The 20081-nt window shown below is 39.5% G+C and overlaps 1 protein-coding gene across 1 annotated transcript in view; it reads left to right on the plus strand.

Annotated features, from left to right (window-relative positions):
* Positions 1-20081, plus strand: part of RB195_013964 (uncharacterized protein) — a gene marked incomplete at both ends in the record, with an annotated part of 43720 nt that overhangs the window by 20909 nt on the left and 2730 nt on the right. Inside the window, 5 exons of the mRNA XM_013444663.2 lie at positions 10898-10991; positions 15351-15518; positions 15616-15693; positions 18187-18267; positions 18345-18462. Of these exons, the coding sequence (XP_013300117.2) occupies positions 10898-10991; positions 15351-15518; positions 15616-15693; positions 18187-18267; positions 18345-18462 (539 nt within the window). The remainder of the gene's footprint in view (positions 1-10897; positions 10992-15350; positions 15519-15615; positions 15694-18186; positions 18268-18344; positions 18463-20081) is intronic.

Consider the following 20081-nt stretch of genomic DNA (forward strand, 5'->3'; position numbering starts at 1 on the left):
ACTAAACCTTTTTTTTACTTTCACTTTGTTTTGTTACCATTGCCGTCGGACATGGCAAAGTTCAAAAAACAGACGCAACTGGCTAGTGACCTGTTAAGAATTTTGTGCTCTTTTACAAATTTTCTCATTACATCTTTTCTTACTGGATACTTTCGTCATAAAATTCCATACTGTTTAGTTATCTCATGGTAGCGAGTAACAGTCGCATGGATTATGATGTAATAAGCAAGTAAATAGATAAATGGAAGTTTACTGTGTCTCTCGAAGTATGTGGAAGTAACGTTTACTAGTAAGCGCTTGAGAAGCTACGTAAGGCATCAGAAAGTTCCTCGAAAGTGCCAGTGTACGAGCTACAAATGAGTTCGTCCGTAGAAATACAATTATGCATTACTACGAGTTCTCGACGCACTTCCGGCGAGGACGCCGTCCACTCGGAATTGCTGCAAACCCAAGCTGATTGTGCTACCGCACGCAGTAGCTCTTCATCGACTTCTCGTCCTCTCCCACACCTCACTAGTCTCATTTTCAATAATTCTCCCTGTCATTTTAATATTCTCAAAACAGCTTTTCTGAAAACATTTGTTTTCCGAATATTCACCAAAGCATGAACGAGTAGGGAAATATTCACAGAATAATTAATTCTTGACTATAATATAGTTCTGGATCATTCGAAGGACCTATACCCTAGTACTGTAACAGCGAGAGAGATTTGGACTTTACCACTTTTCTAAACGTGCTTGCGGATTTTTATTAATTCTACCACAGCCAGGCTACGGCAAGTACATAGTCTTCAAAAATGGAAGCGAAAACGAAAAAAACCCATACGAGATCGAGGATTAGTTAAATCAGTACCATCAGATGTCTCAGTTTGCTCAACGACGCAACTCGTTGCACCCAAGGGAGAGGTGAAATTGACCTATCAACAGGATGAATCCAAGAAAGAAGAACACAGTCCTGTGCCTTAATGTGAAAAACTTCCGTATATTATATACACTAATCCCATATATGCTAAAATTGAGTTATAGAAAATTTACTGTTCTCTTAAGTTACATCAGAGCAGCAGCACCAAATTGAAAACGCGTTCTCGCAACCAAGGCAGCTGCAGTTGAACTGATCAGGATCTATAGTTTTCGCCTCCTCCCCGCTGCATATCCACATCATGTCCGTTGAGTTGTTTTTGCAGTGAAAAGGTGGAATCGTGGGATTCGTTTCTTGCTATCCGCTATCTACAAGAGAACTCAGAATGAAAGCAATAATTCTGTGTTAAAACGAATGAAGGATGGTACCTCTCTGACTGTATGAACGCTCCTCATACCCTCATCGGTGCCCTACGTAATTATAAGGATGCATTTTTTACCCATTCCGTGACCTCCACTCTCCATCCTTTTTTCTCTTTCTTTTCCTCTTTCCCTCTCTTTGTCTTCCTCTTTCTCTTTTTCTCTTTCTCTTTCTCTCTTTCTCTCTTTCTCTCTCTCTCTCTCTCTCTCTCTTGCAACTGTCTCTTTAATTCCTTACATGCATTCGAAGCTGAAACGACATCAAACACGGAAATTTCTAGATTAATCGAAGTCCTTTGAGCAACTTATAATATCATTGTTCCTGGAAGCATCGGAGACGTGTCTTCTCCCACTTTTCCCCGTTTTTTTGTTTTATATTCGTCACATTGTTTCCTTTTTTCCTGATTGCCTCTCTAGTTTTCACATTCTTATTTCTCAAATGTATATTTTGCAAACTAACTCGAACTATATTGTGGGACACAGAGAAATAAAAACATCATAAAAAAATTCATAATTCAAAATTTTTAGTGAAATTTTGGCTGTTGGACAAGAGAGATATATATTAGAATTTCACTCCATATTCAAGTTGATGACTGGCTGCACACTGTAATCCGCTGATAACCGCAGCGACATTCATTGCTCATTTTTTACCACATTAATAAAATGATGAGGTTTTCGTGATTGATATTTTTGTAAGAAATATACTGCTCTAATGCGAGATTCTTTGCGTCATTTCTAAGGCATTCACACGTAAGGTTTTTATGTGTGGTTGTGCTTTTTTTTGCGGAATATTGGAGGATAACGTTGAAATAGACGACACCGGCGGGCAACAGGGTTGGAAGAATAATGCGACGGACAAAAGTTTTCTATTTAAACCTCGTCGTGTTCTTACTTCCTATGTCTAACGTAAATGTTCGCAACCCTACATTTGTAAGGTGCTCCTTTTATTACAGCTTTGTCAACTATAACTTTAATTTAGTTATCTGTAAGCGATTGTAATCGAGCAGTAAGAGATCATCACTACATCCGATCTGTGGGTCGACACCGCCCTAGGTAAACGAAGCCTTGCATCTCTTCGGGGTTGACATTGTGGTATCAGATTTGTCCTTGAGCATCCTTAATTTTGTCGGATAACCACCGCAAATCATTCTGTGAGCCACATACGAAATCGTATTCGTAAATCTGAAGTAATACTGAATACGAACCGAACGTGGCATCGTACTTTAAAGGAGTGATCAATTCCGAACATTTGCATTTTATTTATTCATTTATTTGTTCATTTACCTATCATTTATTAATCTACCATGGTCAAAAGGATTTGGGGCAATTGTAACCTTGAAATCGTGAATATTGCATTATATTAGTTTAGATATAGCACTATATTAGATTATATTAGAGGAACGTATAAATCAACGACGGGTGCAATGTACACAAACTTCTTGTTTCAGGAAGAAGAAAGTTGGTTTTCGGTAGTTCACAGTACGGTTGCGACGGTAGTCTCTAGCCTCCTCAATTCTAATAATTAAAAGATTTATGTTAGCCGATATTTTTAGAATATACTATTTCGATTTGTGCAAGATCATTTCTGCTTTAGTTCACAGATCTCAACTATCCTACCAGAAATTCTCGCTGACGGCGGGAAGCCCTCTACAAGTCCCTTTATTTCCCTTTAGAAGTACGCGTAAGGTGAGATAACCTGTAGATGATCATAACTTTGGATAAGAGATCACAGCCTTCTCAAAGTGTTGCATTAGATACTGCAAAGATTTTTTTTGATGAAAATGGAACATTATTTTGTTATTTTTTAAGAGGAAAAGATCACGAAAAGATTAACTGACAAGACTTGTAGAACGTAACGAAACTTGTGCCTCCCCGACAGTATCTTTGTTTTCACATGGAGACCCGTGAACTCCGCGTGTGAGTGGAAAGCATGAGACCCGTGGAAATGCGACACTGCTGTGAAGCCGAGGCCATGAAAGCTTTTGCATGCGATACGAGAGCATTTTCCCCTCATCCAATTAACAGTGGGGAAACTTTCAGGGAAACACTTCAGCGTCGACGTTGATGGGTTATAGCGATGGTCACTATACTGAAAGCCATTGTGGTTGTAGGACGGAAGCAAGAATCCAGATTTCAACATATGAATGTTCGTAATTCTTGACTGCATCCTAGGTTACACAACGGAATGACCTCACACAATGTGAGGTGGAACACGAATGAGCGGTTAAGAAAAGAATCAAGCTAATGGATAAGGAATACCTTGTGTACTTTTGAGAATTTATCATTGTCGTCCTGCACTTGCAGCCATTTGTCCCCTGATGCTCAGAGCGCACCACTTTAGTTAATTATAGTATCACTAGCTCGACGGTGTGCTTTGTAATAAAGCTTTCTCACAGAAGAAGTTCAGAATTGCGATTGATTCCGGAAGAGTCGTTGCGTTCCGCTCTTAGTACGAAATCGGACAATTTGAAAGGACTTATTTATTTTCTGCTTCAGATTTCTGCCCTTAGCGTTACATCACTGCATTACTTCTTGTTAATTCGAAAGTATTCGCTTGACATCACCAGAACTTCTTTGAAGGCGTGCAGTTCAAAAGTTACTGCAGCCAGATCATCTGTGCAGGTCAGATCTTTACTAATGGATCTAGTGTGCGTACTTCCAATAACTAGAATGGAATAATTGTCTACGTATAATTCACAAGGATAACTGGAAATTTTCTGGTCATAAAACCCCATGACCTTATGGATGAATGATGCTGAAACCCCCTTACTTGTAGCTGCTTCTTCATTCTTGTTGTTGCGTAGAAAGAACAACAACAAGATGAAAACCCATAGTGATACCATTTGAGTCCGTCCGAGACAAGACGTTTTTTTCGAGCTGTAAGGAAGTCGATCCGGAAAATCATTAGGGCTCGGTTGCATGTTTTACATTCAACCTTATTTGGAGTTGGTGCCCCTCAAATTCATTCGTTTCATCGTTCGTGAAGATTAGATATGTTTCTATATTCCATGTTTTCTCTAAAAGAAAAATTCTTATATATATATATATATATATATATATATATTTACCTCTGCCAATTTCGTGGCAATGCAGGAGGTCTGAGATAAAGTAATGGAGAAAACTGGAGCGAGCACTTGTAATGGAGACCTTTCAACGCTGAATGCATATTGCGTTTGCTAAGGAATATTAATTTGCTTAGCAAACACTGCCTGCGGGAAAAAATATGGAGATCGTGTTGGAATTTGCTGACGACATGCAAATTCAACAGACATTTACAAACTTCCTATTCCAATAAGGTTACGTTTGTGTCATCTGTTGATTGCAGGAGTATTTCTAGCGCTTTATAGCGTTTTTCTTTCTTTGCCTTGTAGTTCTTTTTATTATTATTGAATTCTTTAATGTGATTTTTCCGAGTAGTGCGTAATCTGAAGCAGATTTTCGTTCATCCAAGAGAGGGAATCCTCATCTAGTGGCGACGTCTCCGGAACCAATAACTATGGAAATGCGCTAATGTTTAGTATGTGGAATCGAATTCCAGGATAGCAATGCAACGTATCGATTCGTTATGGCTGCTCTGAAAAAGGGGCGGAGGAGGAGTAATCCCGTCAGATACACTTGGTTCCAGATAACGAGTGTTGTGAGTTGGTCGCCACGCTTATCTCGTATTGCCGGACCGCTAAAAAAAGGATAAGCATTTGGTTTCTCAGGTCTCTTTCTTTTTGCTGCTCTCTTTATTCGTTGTAAAATCCGGGGAAGATGGTCTATCAGGGATTCTCTCCGCAATCTTCCTATTTACTTCCAAGCCTTTGACATTTAAACTTGCGTACGTAACAAAATCCGTGCTACTGGCTCCACCTGTGTATTCACTAAAGCAGAACGTTGACTTTTTTGACCTTTTCTTCAACAACTACCGTAGCTTTTCTTATTCAGTCGGTTATTCGAGTTCCTAGAAGAGCATCCATGTACTTTATCCGCGTGTTCCACAGTGGTTTCGCTCTTTTATCGTTTTTGGCAAAGGACATTTCTCAATTCTGATGGCGTATCGTTCACTCCACTAGAAATGCTTCATGGAGTTTTTAGTTTTAATGCATGTTTTCCAGATGTAGGTTTTAAATGTTGGTGTTTGGTGTTAGGAGTTTTAGATACTTTCTCCAGTTTTTCCCTGCTGAAGGTTTTGAGCTTTAGCGAAGTCGTATTCTTATCCTCCAGCGGAGGATGCTGCACTCTTAAGTCGTGGTCTCAGGATATGTACTATTTGCAGCCTTTTGTGTTATTATTACCTTTTTGAACTGTTCCGCTTAAATAAACATACAAGAAAAACTACTGCAGTATATTTTCCGCTATATTTCCGCTCTCTCCATCCCTTTTATCTCTCACCTACCTTAAAAAAACTGATTTATGGCTTGACGGGAAACCTGCAAGACATTTTCCATGGATATGTCGCTAACAGTCTTTGTATGGAACAAAAATTAGAATTTTATGATATTAAAACAAAAATCGCTTAGTTTCAGTCTGATGTATAAATCTCGTACGAAAATAAAGTAGTAATTGTAGACTCTTTCCGTTTTCTCAGTAGATAGAGGAAACAACAAACAGCAAAAAAGAAAGAAAACAAGAAACAAAGTAATTAATGAACAAAAAATTATTGAACCAAGTAAAAAGCGCTTAATCATTTCAAGCAATCATTTTGGAATGTGCGAACTCGTTCTACGTATGAGGTTTATGAACCCTTAATAAGCCTATACAGTGATCTGCAAACCGATGCATCCAGTGGTTTTCTCTTCATTAAAAAATCTCGTGCCATTTCGCAAACCTCAAAGAGGGCTGGTTGCTGAAGCAATGGCCGTGCACTCGCAGCAGAACCTTCTGTCGCTGCCTTACGTCAGTTCTGCTGGGTATGTAAAGAACTGAAAGTTAACTATTCAGTTAAACGGGGTTTTGTGGGTCCCCATTTTCCACTTGGCGAAGAGGTGTTTTTCTGGAAGGTAATCCCCAACAAAAACGGAAATTGGCAGTGTTTTCCCCAAGACAATTCCTTTCGATCGCATGTCTTGGCTCTAGCTGAACTATCAATCACTTGGACTTCTTAATTGCTGGAAATTACACCAACTAGTAATTATGAAGAACAAACGTTCTTAAAAAAGAAAAGAATAAAACTCTAAGGTCTATGCTCTTCTATGGACGATGATTAAACACCTCCAACAGACCACATCATCATATTTTTAGCGCTACGTCATTGCCGATTTAGTCGCTTAACTAACGGTGTCCTTTGCAGTTTTTCGCAACATTCATCATTTTCTCAAAACGATCCCGTGCTATAAAAGTTGTCGTATCGAAAAAATTTGTAACGGAAAAGTAAGCAACGCTTCGGCAAAATTTGTCCAATGGTACCATAACGCAATATTTCGCAATATTTAATATGATAGCAATATTTCTTTAAGTTTTCTTCTTGAAAAACTAGAAAATGTGAAAGGAAGGTCCACTGCAGTTTTCACTTTTGTAGTTCTAATTTGTCGGTCCTGCGCATCTAAGTTCATATGTTACCTTAATATAAGAAAATCGCTATGCGTTTTCTTTTCCTGCGTGCTAATCTTCTCTATTCTATTTTAGGCCTATATTTTCATGCTTCGTTCCCTAAAATATTTCTCCAACCACACAAAATACGGAGATCAATGGAAAAACTGTCAACAAGAAAAGCAGATTTCTTTTTTGGAATCTCTTACAAGTGAATTCTACAATAGTAAATTGCGAGGTTACTGCCAAGATGATGCTGTAATGTATTAAAGCAAATTTTTTGAAGAAAAAATACAAGTGCACAAGCTAGGATCTTTTGAAGGCATTTCCGTCAACATATGAAAAACGGTGTTTTTTTGTGGGAGTACTTACAGCACAAAAGAAAAGCAACTAACTTCGCTTTTGTATTATTTCACCGCTGTGTAATTATTTACTGCTACATATGTATTATATGTTATATTATAACAGTTATTACTACTATAGTATAAGAACAAGTTCTATTCTTGTATCACCATTTTTTCACCTGTGTGCGTCCTCTGCCGTTCCACCTTGTCACAATTTGTCTTCTTCGCTGCTCTACTGGATAACATCCAGGCAGCTCGGTCTAAACAGGAATGTAGAACAAAATTCTTCCAGATGGTCCTTATGTAAAAACACGTATTAAGGTAATTTTATTGTGGCGCAGATTTGAATAGAATTGTTGTGATGTAGTAGAAACGTGATCATATTTCAAGATTGTAGTGGAAGCGTCGTGCGAAGACTTCTTTTACCGATATATGAGCTGCTCTATCATTGAAACTCAAACCCAGCAAACGTATCGTGGCATGACTTCAGCGTTTCGCCCCAAACTGCATTTATAACTTCGCTTTGGGGAAACACACCCACCGTCGGTACCCGCACTATTGATCTTGTCATCTCAAAGCATGCATCCTTGCTCATTTCGCTATTTAGACGCCTCATTTGGCAGAGAAGTGCTCGGCAGCCGCCGGCCGCTTTCGCTTTTTTCGAACTGTTGGTTAAGAAGTTGGTCATTTCCTTGCAAAAGGTATGAGGAACGATAAGAACAACAACAACACTTCCAATGATCTGGTTTTTCTTGAGCACCTGATTTAATTAATATGAACTTTTTCCGCTCTTTCTTGTTTTTCGTTATTAACACTGGAGTCAGAACTCTTTTAACTCACTTTATGTATTCCAATTTTGTCAGAGAAGAATCACCTTAGTATAAGGTATGAACAGGGACATTCTTCACTCATCTCTCTACATTCCTATTTTTGTTTATTCATCTTTTTTTTCACGTCTCACCGCGATTCTGAATGGACTGCTGGTTTTCTGTTTCGAAAATTTAACTCCTCATCGCTCCCACCGCTTTGTTTGGTGCGCTCCACTGACTCGAGCAGCTAATTGTGACCTCAACTACTGGAGTCTTTTTCTTCCCACCTCAAGTTTATTCGATATGCTCTTTGAAGCATGCTTATCTTATTCCAAATCTGCAAAAACGTTCCCTGGTGACTGCCTAATCAGTTAATGAGGATATATCGACCTAATGTCTCCTAAGGAGGAAAAAAACAACCAAATGAGAAGCTTTAATTACCATTGAATTGTTCAGTTACCGTATTCTGTTCTTCTTTCTTGTCCTCTTTAACGCAACTAAAAGTGATATTAGATGTGATTTGAGATGTCTAGAGCGTCTAGAAAAATCATCAATAATTCACCCGAACTGTCAACTAAATGTTCGTTCATTTTCTTTATTTCATTTCTCTTTCACTCACAAGCTTTGCAAGACAGCGATCTTCCCTGAAAGAAAACAAGAAAATTCCCGAAAAGTATGGCAAACATTCATCATTTGCCTTCTCTTTGTGAGCACCATGATGTAGAATAACAATCAAATTGCTAAATAATAAGGATCTGAAAGTCTCAGAGGTGATTTCATGGTGCTCTAGATCTCTTCGTGGTCAGATCATCTTTCGCTCTGAGTGCACCATGTTTACAGTACCGTCCTGAATTGTGACATCGCCGATGTCCATAATTGTGACGTCACCGAGATGATCTGTTACTTTCTTGAACTCTAATCTGTTCCTTAGTTTTTTGCGACATTGGAAATTCCAATGTTTCAGAATTTCCGAAAATATCTGGTGAAGGGCTTGGCAATTACTAGTTGGAACTTCGAATTCCGCTCAGTTTTTGAAGCTATTTTCGTCGTGATTAGTGACCCTGCATTTTCTCCTGAATTCACTTCGTTTTTTTGCGACAGCTCTTCAATGAACTATGTACGTCTTGTGGTTTGTTGCCTTTTGGACACGAACATCATTTTACTACTTCCAAGCGGTGACAAATTGCTAGCAGTTGCTAGCGGGAGTGCATTTTTTGTTCACCTTCTCAAAGACAGTATGTTGCACATTTTTTTGGGCACATATTTTGTTTAGTTCAGCGTTGATTGTTTACATACGGCTTCGCATAGAAGGATACAATAATTGCTACATTTCGAGAATTGGATGTGGCCCAGAAGACAGGCGGGCAATTCGTGAATCTCTCTTGTTTTCTTGGTCGAGGGACTCAAACTAAGCAACGAATTTTACCTGGCAGACTATTTGCCTTTGGTTGCTATACACTGGAGTTTAGCACAGTGAGGAGTTACTGAGTAGGTTATGGTGAATTGTTCACTTAATGGCCATTCCTTCTCTGAACAAGCAAACTTTGGAATAACATCACACACTAAATTAATTCACGTTGATGGCAAAAGACGAGCAGCTGAGAATTGAAAAAGAGAGAAACGGTATAATCCAGTATGTGGGCAATTTTCCTCTCAACATTGCTGGCAATATCGTAATTTGGCGCAATTTGGTAAACCTTCGCCTTCCAATAAAATATCCGAAATACCATAAATATGTCATATATTGCTCAGAACAGTCTTAAATAAACTATACTTCATATACCTGCGGGAATTTGTTAGCCGTATTCCTAACAAGATAGAGCAGGCACGGAAGAGAGTGCAAGGGCAAAAAGGGGACCGAGGGTGTGTTAGCTGGAAGGCACAGTCCTCGTTATTGAGTATGAGGCAGAAAAATGGAAATGGGTCGAGAGATGGCTGGAAAGGCTTCTGATATCACAGCATCCAAAATCTTTTTTTCTTCAAGCATTTCAAATTACGCTTCAAAACGTGGGGTAACCTGTGAATGTGGTTGAGGGATGTCCCGTTCACAGTTTTTCTTGAAATAACTGGGGCCCTGTTTTAATAAACAATACATCCGTAGCGGTAAGGATAGTACCCGGTATACGCACGCATACCTTCTGAATTTAGAAAAAAGTTAGAAGTTAGAAATCACTCCAATAGCTGCCTTATTCATTTCCTTCGATGATAGGGATGTATCCACTGCTACAAAGTTTGAAGAAACATAATTGGTCTTACAATACGTGACCCATCTCTTAGCCTTCACGGCCTTCGTAATGAGAAGGTCACGGGGCTGAGGCAGGTTCTTGGTCTCCCGCTTTGAGCATGGCTCTGGTGGCAGAACACTTGAAGAAGATATTGGAAACCGGATCGTCTTCCAAGAAATATGAAAAATGTAGGAATTCAGTACAGATTCTTTTGGAATTCCGTACATCTCACTGGAATTGGCATTGTAAGAAATTAGAGGCTACTGAGATGAATGAACACGGAGTACCGCGAGGAAACCATTCTTGCCGTTATTTTATCCATAAATTACCGTGTCCAGTCCAATCGTGCTGAAAAATTTCTCAATTGTAATGATAGGTCTTCGGGTCTTATTTTTCTTCTTTTCTTCTCCCCTAAATTCCAATAACTCTTTCGTGATTTCGAACTCTTCCGATGGGAATGTTAATGATGTCCGAGGAAGAATGTTAACGATGCAGTTTTAAGAAGCTAAAACGAGTGCGCTAATCTCCCTGTTGACGAAAAACCTCGCCGCGTTGTTGTGGTAAAGTGTTGTGATGTGAGTCCATTTGCAAAATCTTATTGTTGTCCAACACAAAAGCTGTTGCTGCCTTTGTTGATATGACGTTGTCGGCATTCCATTCATATTCTATCTTATTGATATCCTTGATTTTACTTCCGGATAAGAAGAATCGTTTGTTCTTTTTTCCAGCATGTCGCTCTCAAAGAAAAAAGAAGATGAGAAGGAGAAAAAATTTCTCGGTCGACTTTCATACAAATTGGATTACGATTTCGATAAAAATGCGGTCAGTGTACCTTGAGTTCTTTGTTTCAGTCTTCTTTTCCATGAATTGCACTCGTTGTGCGTTATCGAGGAGGTGTTACATTTCTGACAATTTGTTGTGCAATCCACCTGGCCTCTTCATATTTGGGCACTAACATTGGACAGATCTGCATCTAACCTCCCTTTCCCCACCAATCCCAAGAAAAAAGGGAGAAATTTCCTTCGCAGATTAACTTGGTTTGAGATTCTATGGAGTGAGGTAAGATACGTGGATTTTTTCATTCATTGTTCCAGGAGATCCTTCTGGTAATCTATAAGAAATTGATTTGATCGCTTGTTCCTTTTGCTTGCGTCTAAGGCTCTGTTTTGGGGATATCCTTCCATTTGCGTTCTCATTTGTTTCTTATTTTTACTTTGGTTTGTTTTTCCCAATTTCGACACACAACAACTGAAAAATGTGGGAGTTAACTCGAACCTTTTTCTTTAAATCCATAACAATTGATTTTTATTAGAATTTTACCACACTAAAAAAAGTTAATGTTAAAACCTTTTGATTTAAATGTTCCAAACAATCTAAGTTGTACTTTTTCCAATTTTCTCCTGAATTATGGCTCACGGTTTTGTGCAATTTCTCGAATACCCAGAAATAGTGATTTAATGACTTAAATCTACAGTCAGGTCAGAATCATCTGAGCTGTGTGCTGCGCTCTGTTGTTCAGCAAATTGGAGGATTTCACCGTGGAACACTTATTTTTCTTTCATTTTTGCACTAAAACTAACTTAAAGCGAGAACGCCGCAAATGTTCGACAACGGAATTGAGGGCGCACATCAGTTGGTTTTGAACCACTAAATCGATTTTCAACTGCTTCATATTTCCTTGAAATGCAATAAAAATAAACGTTTATGAAGAAACCCTACCCAGTCTCCCGCTGCAGAACAGAAATTCCTGGCGACTATTCGGACCTTGCACGCTGCAGATGGTCACTCAATTCCTACTCAAGTAATTCTCATGCTTTCCATGTATTCTAAAGAATTCGAACTACTTTCTTAAACGTGTCTCCAAATTGACGTGGCAAGGAAACCCAAAGGAAAATTTAGAGTTCGTGTCGCAGATTACAGAAATGAGCGTGGCTCTCGCTCGTCATCTCCTAATCGCCATAAAAACGGCGTGAAAGACAGCATTCTTTCCTACGAAATCAGTTGCAACGTGCCACCGCTGTGCAAGCGCCACAAACAAGCGACTGAGGATTATTGGGGTCTCCTCACCAGCCTATTGAAGGAAAACCAATGAATAGGCTGCTAATGGGACCTAACCGTGCACGAGCGTGCGCGTTTCAATGTACCTCGTAATAACTGAAGCGGTTCCTGAGCCGTGTTTTTTTTGGACGGCTAGGTTAAATTGAGTATCGCTACGTTCGTTTCCGAAAAACAGCAACCGGAGCTCTGCGTTTTCCAAAGGGGTTCCGTGCCACGTCAATCCCACTTCCTTCAAACAGGACCGAAAGTGAATTGAATTGAATTTGAAGTACTGAAAAACGACGTCGCGTCCATCACATTCGCCTGCTGTCGCACCAGTGCTATGCAGTGAATCTTCGGGTTATACACGTCGGATTCGATTTACAGCATTTTGTGGTTGCCTGGGCATTTTCCGCAAACCCACCAAAACAGCGTTGTTGCACCATTTCGCCAATGTTCAAGTCAGTAACAGTAATAGGGTTTCGTGAGTGACGTATGTGCTTATGTAACCGATCCCTTACGTCGAGGACCTATCTTATTTGCGTTTGATTCCACAAGCTCTTTTTTTTTACTATGAAAACAATCATTCCACTAGAAAATTGTTGCCAAACGAAATAAAACTAAGCGAACACTAGGAGTTTCTAAGGAGGTGACATAACCACATACCTTGACGAGCCGAATGGCCATCCGCAGCTGGAGAATACTGTAGATGGCTATGGCAAATGTTTTATTACCTGATCGGAACTCTTCTTCTAGAGGATTTATGAATTGATTTCAAAAAAGGGAAGTACAGAGAATTGTGTGACTGTAGGCAGCTCCCTATTTATTTCTAATGACTGAAACTGGGGCTATCTCTTCTTCATCGATGCCGATGTGATGCTTTTCTCACAATTACAATAACTACAGTCAGGTATTGTAGTTGTGAGAATACAAACAGTTGAGGTACGAACTGACGGTAATGGAATTTCGTAAGCAGTTACCATCACCCTCGCTAGCTCTAACTGGACTGCAAAGATGGTGGCGTCCTAGTGGAGCCAGTGACGGTCGCACCGCAGCAGCAACTGCGTAGGCAGTTGCGGCATTTTTCAGTCGCTTGAGCTAGCAGGAAACTGTCATCCGTGTTTTTAAAGATGCAAAGTAGAAACTTTTAGTTCCATTGCATCAACATCAATTTCGTTATCCTTTCAATCTTGTTTATGCAAGGTTTGTAAGGTCATTGCGCTAAGGGTTGTCCTTCAAATGCAGAGCCAATTTTGTTCGTGTCAGTCGAGAACCAAAAACAACTCTTTCTGTGCCAATATTTTGACAGTCACCTGTGCTTGCCATTGAGTTCCTCTGAGACGGAACAATTCGTATACTCTATGCAATCATATATGTATGTGCACAGCAATCCCAACAAAACAAAAACACCATTCCAGTGTTTGTTTTGAGGAGCTGAGCCGGATTTGGAATGTTCATGTGTCCCTGAGGCATGCTTTTATGTTAGGGCTTTTCCGGATGAATAACGAAAAATGAAAGAACGACTGATTGCGGTCTTGTTCGTGCACAATCGCTTGATTAAGCTTCGTTTCGTAGTCTAGAAGTTCGAATTTCTCCTCTCACACATATGCATTGAATCAGGGTCTTGCGTGATTAACGTGGACACTGAATTGTTGGGATTGAAGACCGAAAATAGCTAATGTCATTCATGAGTTGGCTTCTGATAGGTTAGTTAGTGGGGAGAATTGTAGAAGAGAGAAACTAGGCTTAAATGTTAGTTTTGAGCGCATCGAAGACGGAAAAAGGCTACGCACTAAGTCCAGGAATCAGAAGCCAAAAGAAAATAATTAAACGGGATGAGAAAACGAATGTGATGAGGAAAGAAAGCAAACTCTGAAAGATTGCAGAGAGGACGCTCAAAACAACATAAAGTTGGGCTAACGAATTTTAAAATTAAAAAAGTAGTTCGGTCGCCCTTTTTGCACTTTTAATATCACCTCTATGAGAATTACGGCAAGCTTCAATGACTACTGCAATTGCTTTGGCGGAGGCTAAAAACGTCAGCAGCTATGGGGTAAATTTAATGGAATGAGACGAAATACAACAGACCAGTCTAAAAAGCAACTGAGGAACGAAGTTAATGTTGCGCTACTCGGGTGCAACATCCCACAATGATCGATTCTGACGTGTACTTGACTCATTAGCTAGATTTTCTAACGCAAAGATTATAGATAGTGCACAGTTTAAGAAGCTTGCAGAAATTTTTCGTTTAAGGAAGATGGCGTGCCAGGGAAATAAAAGTCTTCGGATTTTGACTTCAATAGTTAATATATACGTATGTTCATATACATCGCCTTCGTGTTTGTGGCCCACGAAAACACTCCCTCAGATTTCTGGAAGTGGTGAAAATTAAGTAATAATAAGTAATAGTAGTAATAAGTGATGTGAATAAAAAATAGCAGCGTCTAGAAATCAGATGACTGATGCTTCACTGCATGTACGGGGGAGAGTATATAGAATTCAGGATGAGTCGCATGGATTCATTTTTGGTGCACGAAAACAAGTTGCGAAGTCAGTGAACTTTCCAGCAATTGCCCATTTTGTGGATGAGAAGCATGAGAAGCGTTCTAGTGACTCAGCATTCGGGTTAGTCGAATCACAAATAAGAGAATAAGAATAAGTCATAAATAAGACTAGAGAAAAAATTTCCAGCAAAAACCTAGGCTTTGCATTTTAAACCCTTTATTTTATATTTATGTAATCTCAGCTATTTACTATAATTCAGGTCGACAGTTACAGCAGCGAAAGTTCTTCAAAATGGTTAATGATTCTAGGACATAAAGCACGGTTTCTTTTTTTAAATTCGAAATGTGTTTTCTATAAACAAATTGATTTTTTAAGATTCGATATATAGGGATGTTTCATTTTCGTTTGTTAGCACATCTTCGGTTTTATAAGAAATGCCACAAAATGTCTGAGTCGTGGAAAAGTGCATTCTGTATCTACAACCCTTTCGTTACACTACAATTCCCTGCAGTTCTCTAAAAACATGTGTTCTGTTCATGCAAAACGGGTAGCAGGACAGCAGATCGTAAAAAGTAATTCCTTTGTTTATCCGGAATGAGAGAATTTCTTTCTGCACCAACCACAAGGATCCTTTTCCAGCTGACAGTTGTCATAGTACAAGCCGAAGAATTGCCTGCAATGGATCTCGGCGGTACCTCAGATCCTTATGTGAAACTGTTTCTTCTTCCCGATAAGAAGAAGAAGTTCCAGACGAAAGTTCAACGGAAGTCCCTCAATCCTGTTTTCAACGAAAGTTTCACATTCAAGGTAAATACGTGATACTTCGCTATTCTCACGACATTTTCTCGTCCAAGTTCTTTTTGATTTCTATGTTTCTTTTGCTTTGATACCTATTTGAATTCAGATACCGTACAATGAAATAGGCGGTCAGACCTTGGTGTTGAATGTTTTCGATTTTGATCGATTTGGAAAACATGACCAGGTTAGCCATAATTTCTGCGAAACACAGGGACGCCGGGTTTTTCTACTTTCTTCGTGTGGTGGATGCAATCGAATTCAAAGAGTTGTTTAAATGGAGGAATACGCGTAACACATGCAATACGAGAACGTGTAGTGTCGTCTCTCAAAAGAGCAGGGAAATATCCGTTTAAAATGGCGGTTAGGCACAGAAGAAAAACCTAGTGATAGATTACTTTGGAAACCCGAAGATTTTGTGCAGATGATATATCACTATTGGGAACGCTCCCAGTTTTTGGAAGGTAAAAATTGAAGATGAAAGCGGAAAGGGAAGTGAGAAGTAAAAAAACAAAGAAAAAATGGGCAGGAAAATGAACAGTTCGAAAGAGTTTGGTTTTAGGGTTGAGCCGTGAGCCCTTTTTTAAGGTGACTTGCGAAATAAGTATTTTTAAAATATTACATACCATTCAAAGGAGAATTTCTTCTTCTACAAGATAAAGGATCAGGTTTTTTCATTATGTTGACTCTTGTTTTTAAGATCATTAGAGTGGAGTGAAGTGTCAAGTGAACAAAACGAAACATTTTCGACACCATCTGTTCTTTTTTGCATTTCGATCGAAACGATAAGCTGAGATAGGTGCTGTGTATAGAGAAAGAGCAGTGCTAGAAAATCTTTTCTTTAGTCCTCGAGCTTCAAAATTGGGGATTTTGACTTCAAAAACGAATCACAGCAGTTCATCCAACTGATCTAGGTTGAGCGGGAACTCTTTTTTTTTGTCCTGACTTCGTTTTCGAAGACAAAACGAAATACAAATTAGTCAATTGCGTACTCTCCGCTGCCGTTGTTCCAATCGTTCGAAACAACTTTCTCTGCTCGATCAATAGTTTTGTCGTGCGTCTAACTAGGTTTTTATGTTTGTATTTGTCTTCTTTCAATGGTTTATGTTGTTTCTCCAAGTATTTTTCATTCTTTTCAAATTTTCCCTGCATTAATCGTTACTTTACGCAGGTCACTAATCTCACGAGTGGCTTCATCGCCTGGACTATCTGCAGAGGGACCGACAGTGTCGAAAATGCTTCTTTTTGTGAATTTGACACTTCATTTTAATGATCTGAAATAGCAAAATCAATGAAACAAGAAAATAAGGACAAAACCTCCCTGTAGAATAAGAGGATTCCCTTACTAATAACTATAAAATTCCAGGAATATATGTTTTCATGCGTGAGGATTTTTCATTTTGAAAAATATTACTTCTCATAAAATATGTACTTGTGTTATTGTCATTACTGCACTCTACTGTGCAGAGGAAATAGGAAATGGATTTATGATACTAATTAATTCCGGCACAAAATCACTGTTGGTATGCGAGTACCACATAACGCTCTTATTTATCGGCTAATCGTTATGGCTGCTTCACTGTATTGCTTTTCCTGGAGGGCTTGCTCAGGGCAAGGATGGAAGAAATGCTTACTGATAAAACTGTCAGATTATTCCTAGCGAATTATGGACCTTGATACCAGTTTCAATTCAATTCTACTTTTTCAAAGAACTATTTATTATGTGCTCTGTGTACCGCTTCACGTTTTTTTTTACTGAAAGTTTATCTCCTTGCTGATAAAGATAAAAGGATAGCGTTTCTGGAGTTAGTCAATCCTCTTAGGATGTGCCCCCACGTTCACTTCAATTCAGAATCGTTTGAGGTTAACGAACGTGAAACTGGCCTATACAGTGGCCTGCGGGGGCTGGTCCATGTGTCAAGTCAGTGTTTTTATCCTCTCAGACAAGTCTGGTACCAATTTATCGACCCCGGAAGGATGAAAGGTTTGGTGGTCACTAGGGCGGATTCGAACCTCCGATCGATCGTGCAGGAAGCGAAACCTCTAACCTGTACACTACACCCGCCCTTTCTTGCTGATATGCTTTAATAATTTTTGAGTGGTCTCCTTGAGAACAGAACAAAAGAAAAGCATCAATGAAGTCACTGAATATGTGTATTTTTAGCCCCAGAATAGGAGCTGTGTAAAGATTGTTATTCATTACATTCATATCTGTAATATTAATTCTAGTATTCTAATTAATTCATACTCTGCTGGGGGTGTAGGGCAGCGATAGGCGTCGGAAACAGCAGAGGGACACGTTCGTTAACTTCAAACAGTAGGTGCGTCCTAAAAGGATTGAACAGCGCGTAGCACTTTAACCGTTCTTTCATGGGTTGAGAAACATGAAGTTCTGAATTTTCGAAGACTGACACATTGTTTTGCTCCAGTTAATTTGAACTTCCTCATATTTGAAACATTCTTCTGACGTAAGCGGAGTCGCCGCATTTGAAATGCGGCACATCCATCATAGACACCATATTTGTTCCCTTGATTTCCCCTTACTACAAATTGCAGCGACGGAATATATAGCAAAGGAGATGCAGCAGTTCAATGAAATAGAATAAAAAATTGAAAAAACTGCGGAATTAGTTCTCATACATTACAGTTTTCTTCGCTATGTTTCGAATATTTGTTTCAGATTGGTCAGGTCTCGATCCCCCTCGGCAAAATTGATCTTGCTGCGACTATCGAGAAAACAGTAAATATTGAAAGCCCACCGGTACGTTTTCTTTGACATCATTTTTCTTTCGTAATCGACTCAGTTCCAGACGCTTAAATCGCTACGCAACTTTTCAGGAGAACCGTCTTGGCGAAGTTTGCTTGGCGTTACGTTACGTTCCGAATAAGAACAAACTTTCTGTTGTCGTTATGGAGTGCAAAAATTTGAAGAAAATGGACGTTTTAGGTTTATCAGGTAAATTTTAAATGGTTAACCAAGTCAATAATTAAAGACTAAAGTCAGTAATTAAATAATTCCCAAATTTATAGTGAAGATGTGACTTCGCGTTTCAACTGAGCAACTCGCACTTTTCACATGACCGGTTTTGCACCGTTTTTTTGTTCTACCAGTTTTCTGGCTGAACATGTTCGGCAAAAAAATGAAATCTAGAGGCTGCATATTGCGTTACTGAGGATGTTGGGATCCCTCCGTGAATATGTGGGTTTAGGGTGCAGTTCACGTTCGTGTTTGAGCGCAGTCACGATCAATTCCCCGCACAGATCCAGAAGATCATATGTTTAGCATCTTTTTTGTTTCCCTCCCCTCAATCCTCTACACGTCTGTCGCATTGTACAGGTGCCTAAGGTACATTAATACGGTTGCGGAAATTGGACGACGGAGTTGTCCGCGTTCCATCGCGTAATAAGTTGCACTGTAAGCAGGATGGCATCACGGGAGAGTGTTTCACATAATCCTTGATTACTAGTGCGCATTCCTTGATTACTAGAATGCGGTGTCAGCGTAGTTGGGAAACGTATTTCATGATACGTTCGTGATAGTGATGTATTTCGTGATACGTTTGCCTTGAGTTACTGTATATTATTAAAATGCCTGTCGTGACCATCACTTTTTGTTAGCGATAGGGCATTACAATGGGAACGCTCTCAATGTCTCCATTTCTCAGCAGCTGCTTTTGTTTGATGAATGAATGGGAGCGAAATAAGAGGGAACTATGATGAACTCTTGTCCCTCTAGTTTTGCGTCACATTACGTACGCTTTGGATATGGGGATTAATCGAAACGTTTACATTACGTACGCTAAGTGGAACACTTCTCAAAGCGTCTCTTCTGTGATATGTAATCGGACAGTGGCGTTCCTCCTATCCGACGACAACTACGCTGCGCTGAATTCATGGAGCGGCGGTGCCTACTTTCGCTAAGGCGGCGCGTTAGCCTGGGTGAACACGTCTATACCGACTGGAATAAGCAGTTATTGTTCCTTGGGAACTCTATTGAGGAGATTTGTATTAAAAAAATCTGGCAACTGTCAATTATTGGTATCGAAAAACGAAAACGTATAGAAACGTGTTGTTTGTTCTTCGTTGCGTCTGTTCGCATGGATGCATTGATATATGGATTCTACTGATATTGACCTGACGCAGTAGACACTTCTCAACCGAGATTACGACGATTACAAATGTGATAATCATTTCGAGGGGTAATTCTGATTCCACCGATTCATCAACATTTACTAAGTTTTATTCTAAGCTTAATGAGGCTTCCCCAACTGGAGATTCAGCAGCTGTTTACGAGTATGATGATCATTTCAAAGGAGTTCACAGCCGACTTTATCGATATATTGATCTAAATCCACACCGCGTAAACATCGGTTTCGTCGTGCCCAGGCAATACAAGATGGCTCCACAGCAAAACGACTATATATAACACGATGTAAACAGTAACACAAAAATCAGCACACGATACGAAGGCCAGTTAAGGGCATCACCCCACGAATCTGAGGTGGTATGGATTTCAGGTGGAGTATTCGTATGTGGGATCGTAGATTGAGAAGAGGGGGTGATTCCGTCCATTTC

Source organism: Necator americanus, chromosome V (assembly GCF_031761385.1).
Source record: "Necator americanus strain Aroian chromosome V, whole genome shotgun sequence".
NCBI classification, from domain to species: Eukaryota; Metazoa; Nematoda; class Chromadorea; order Rhabditida; family Ancylostomatidae; genus Necator; species Necator americanus.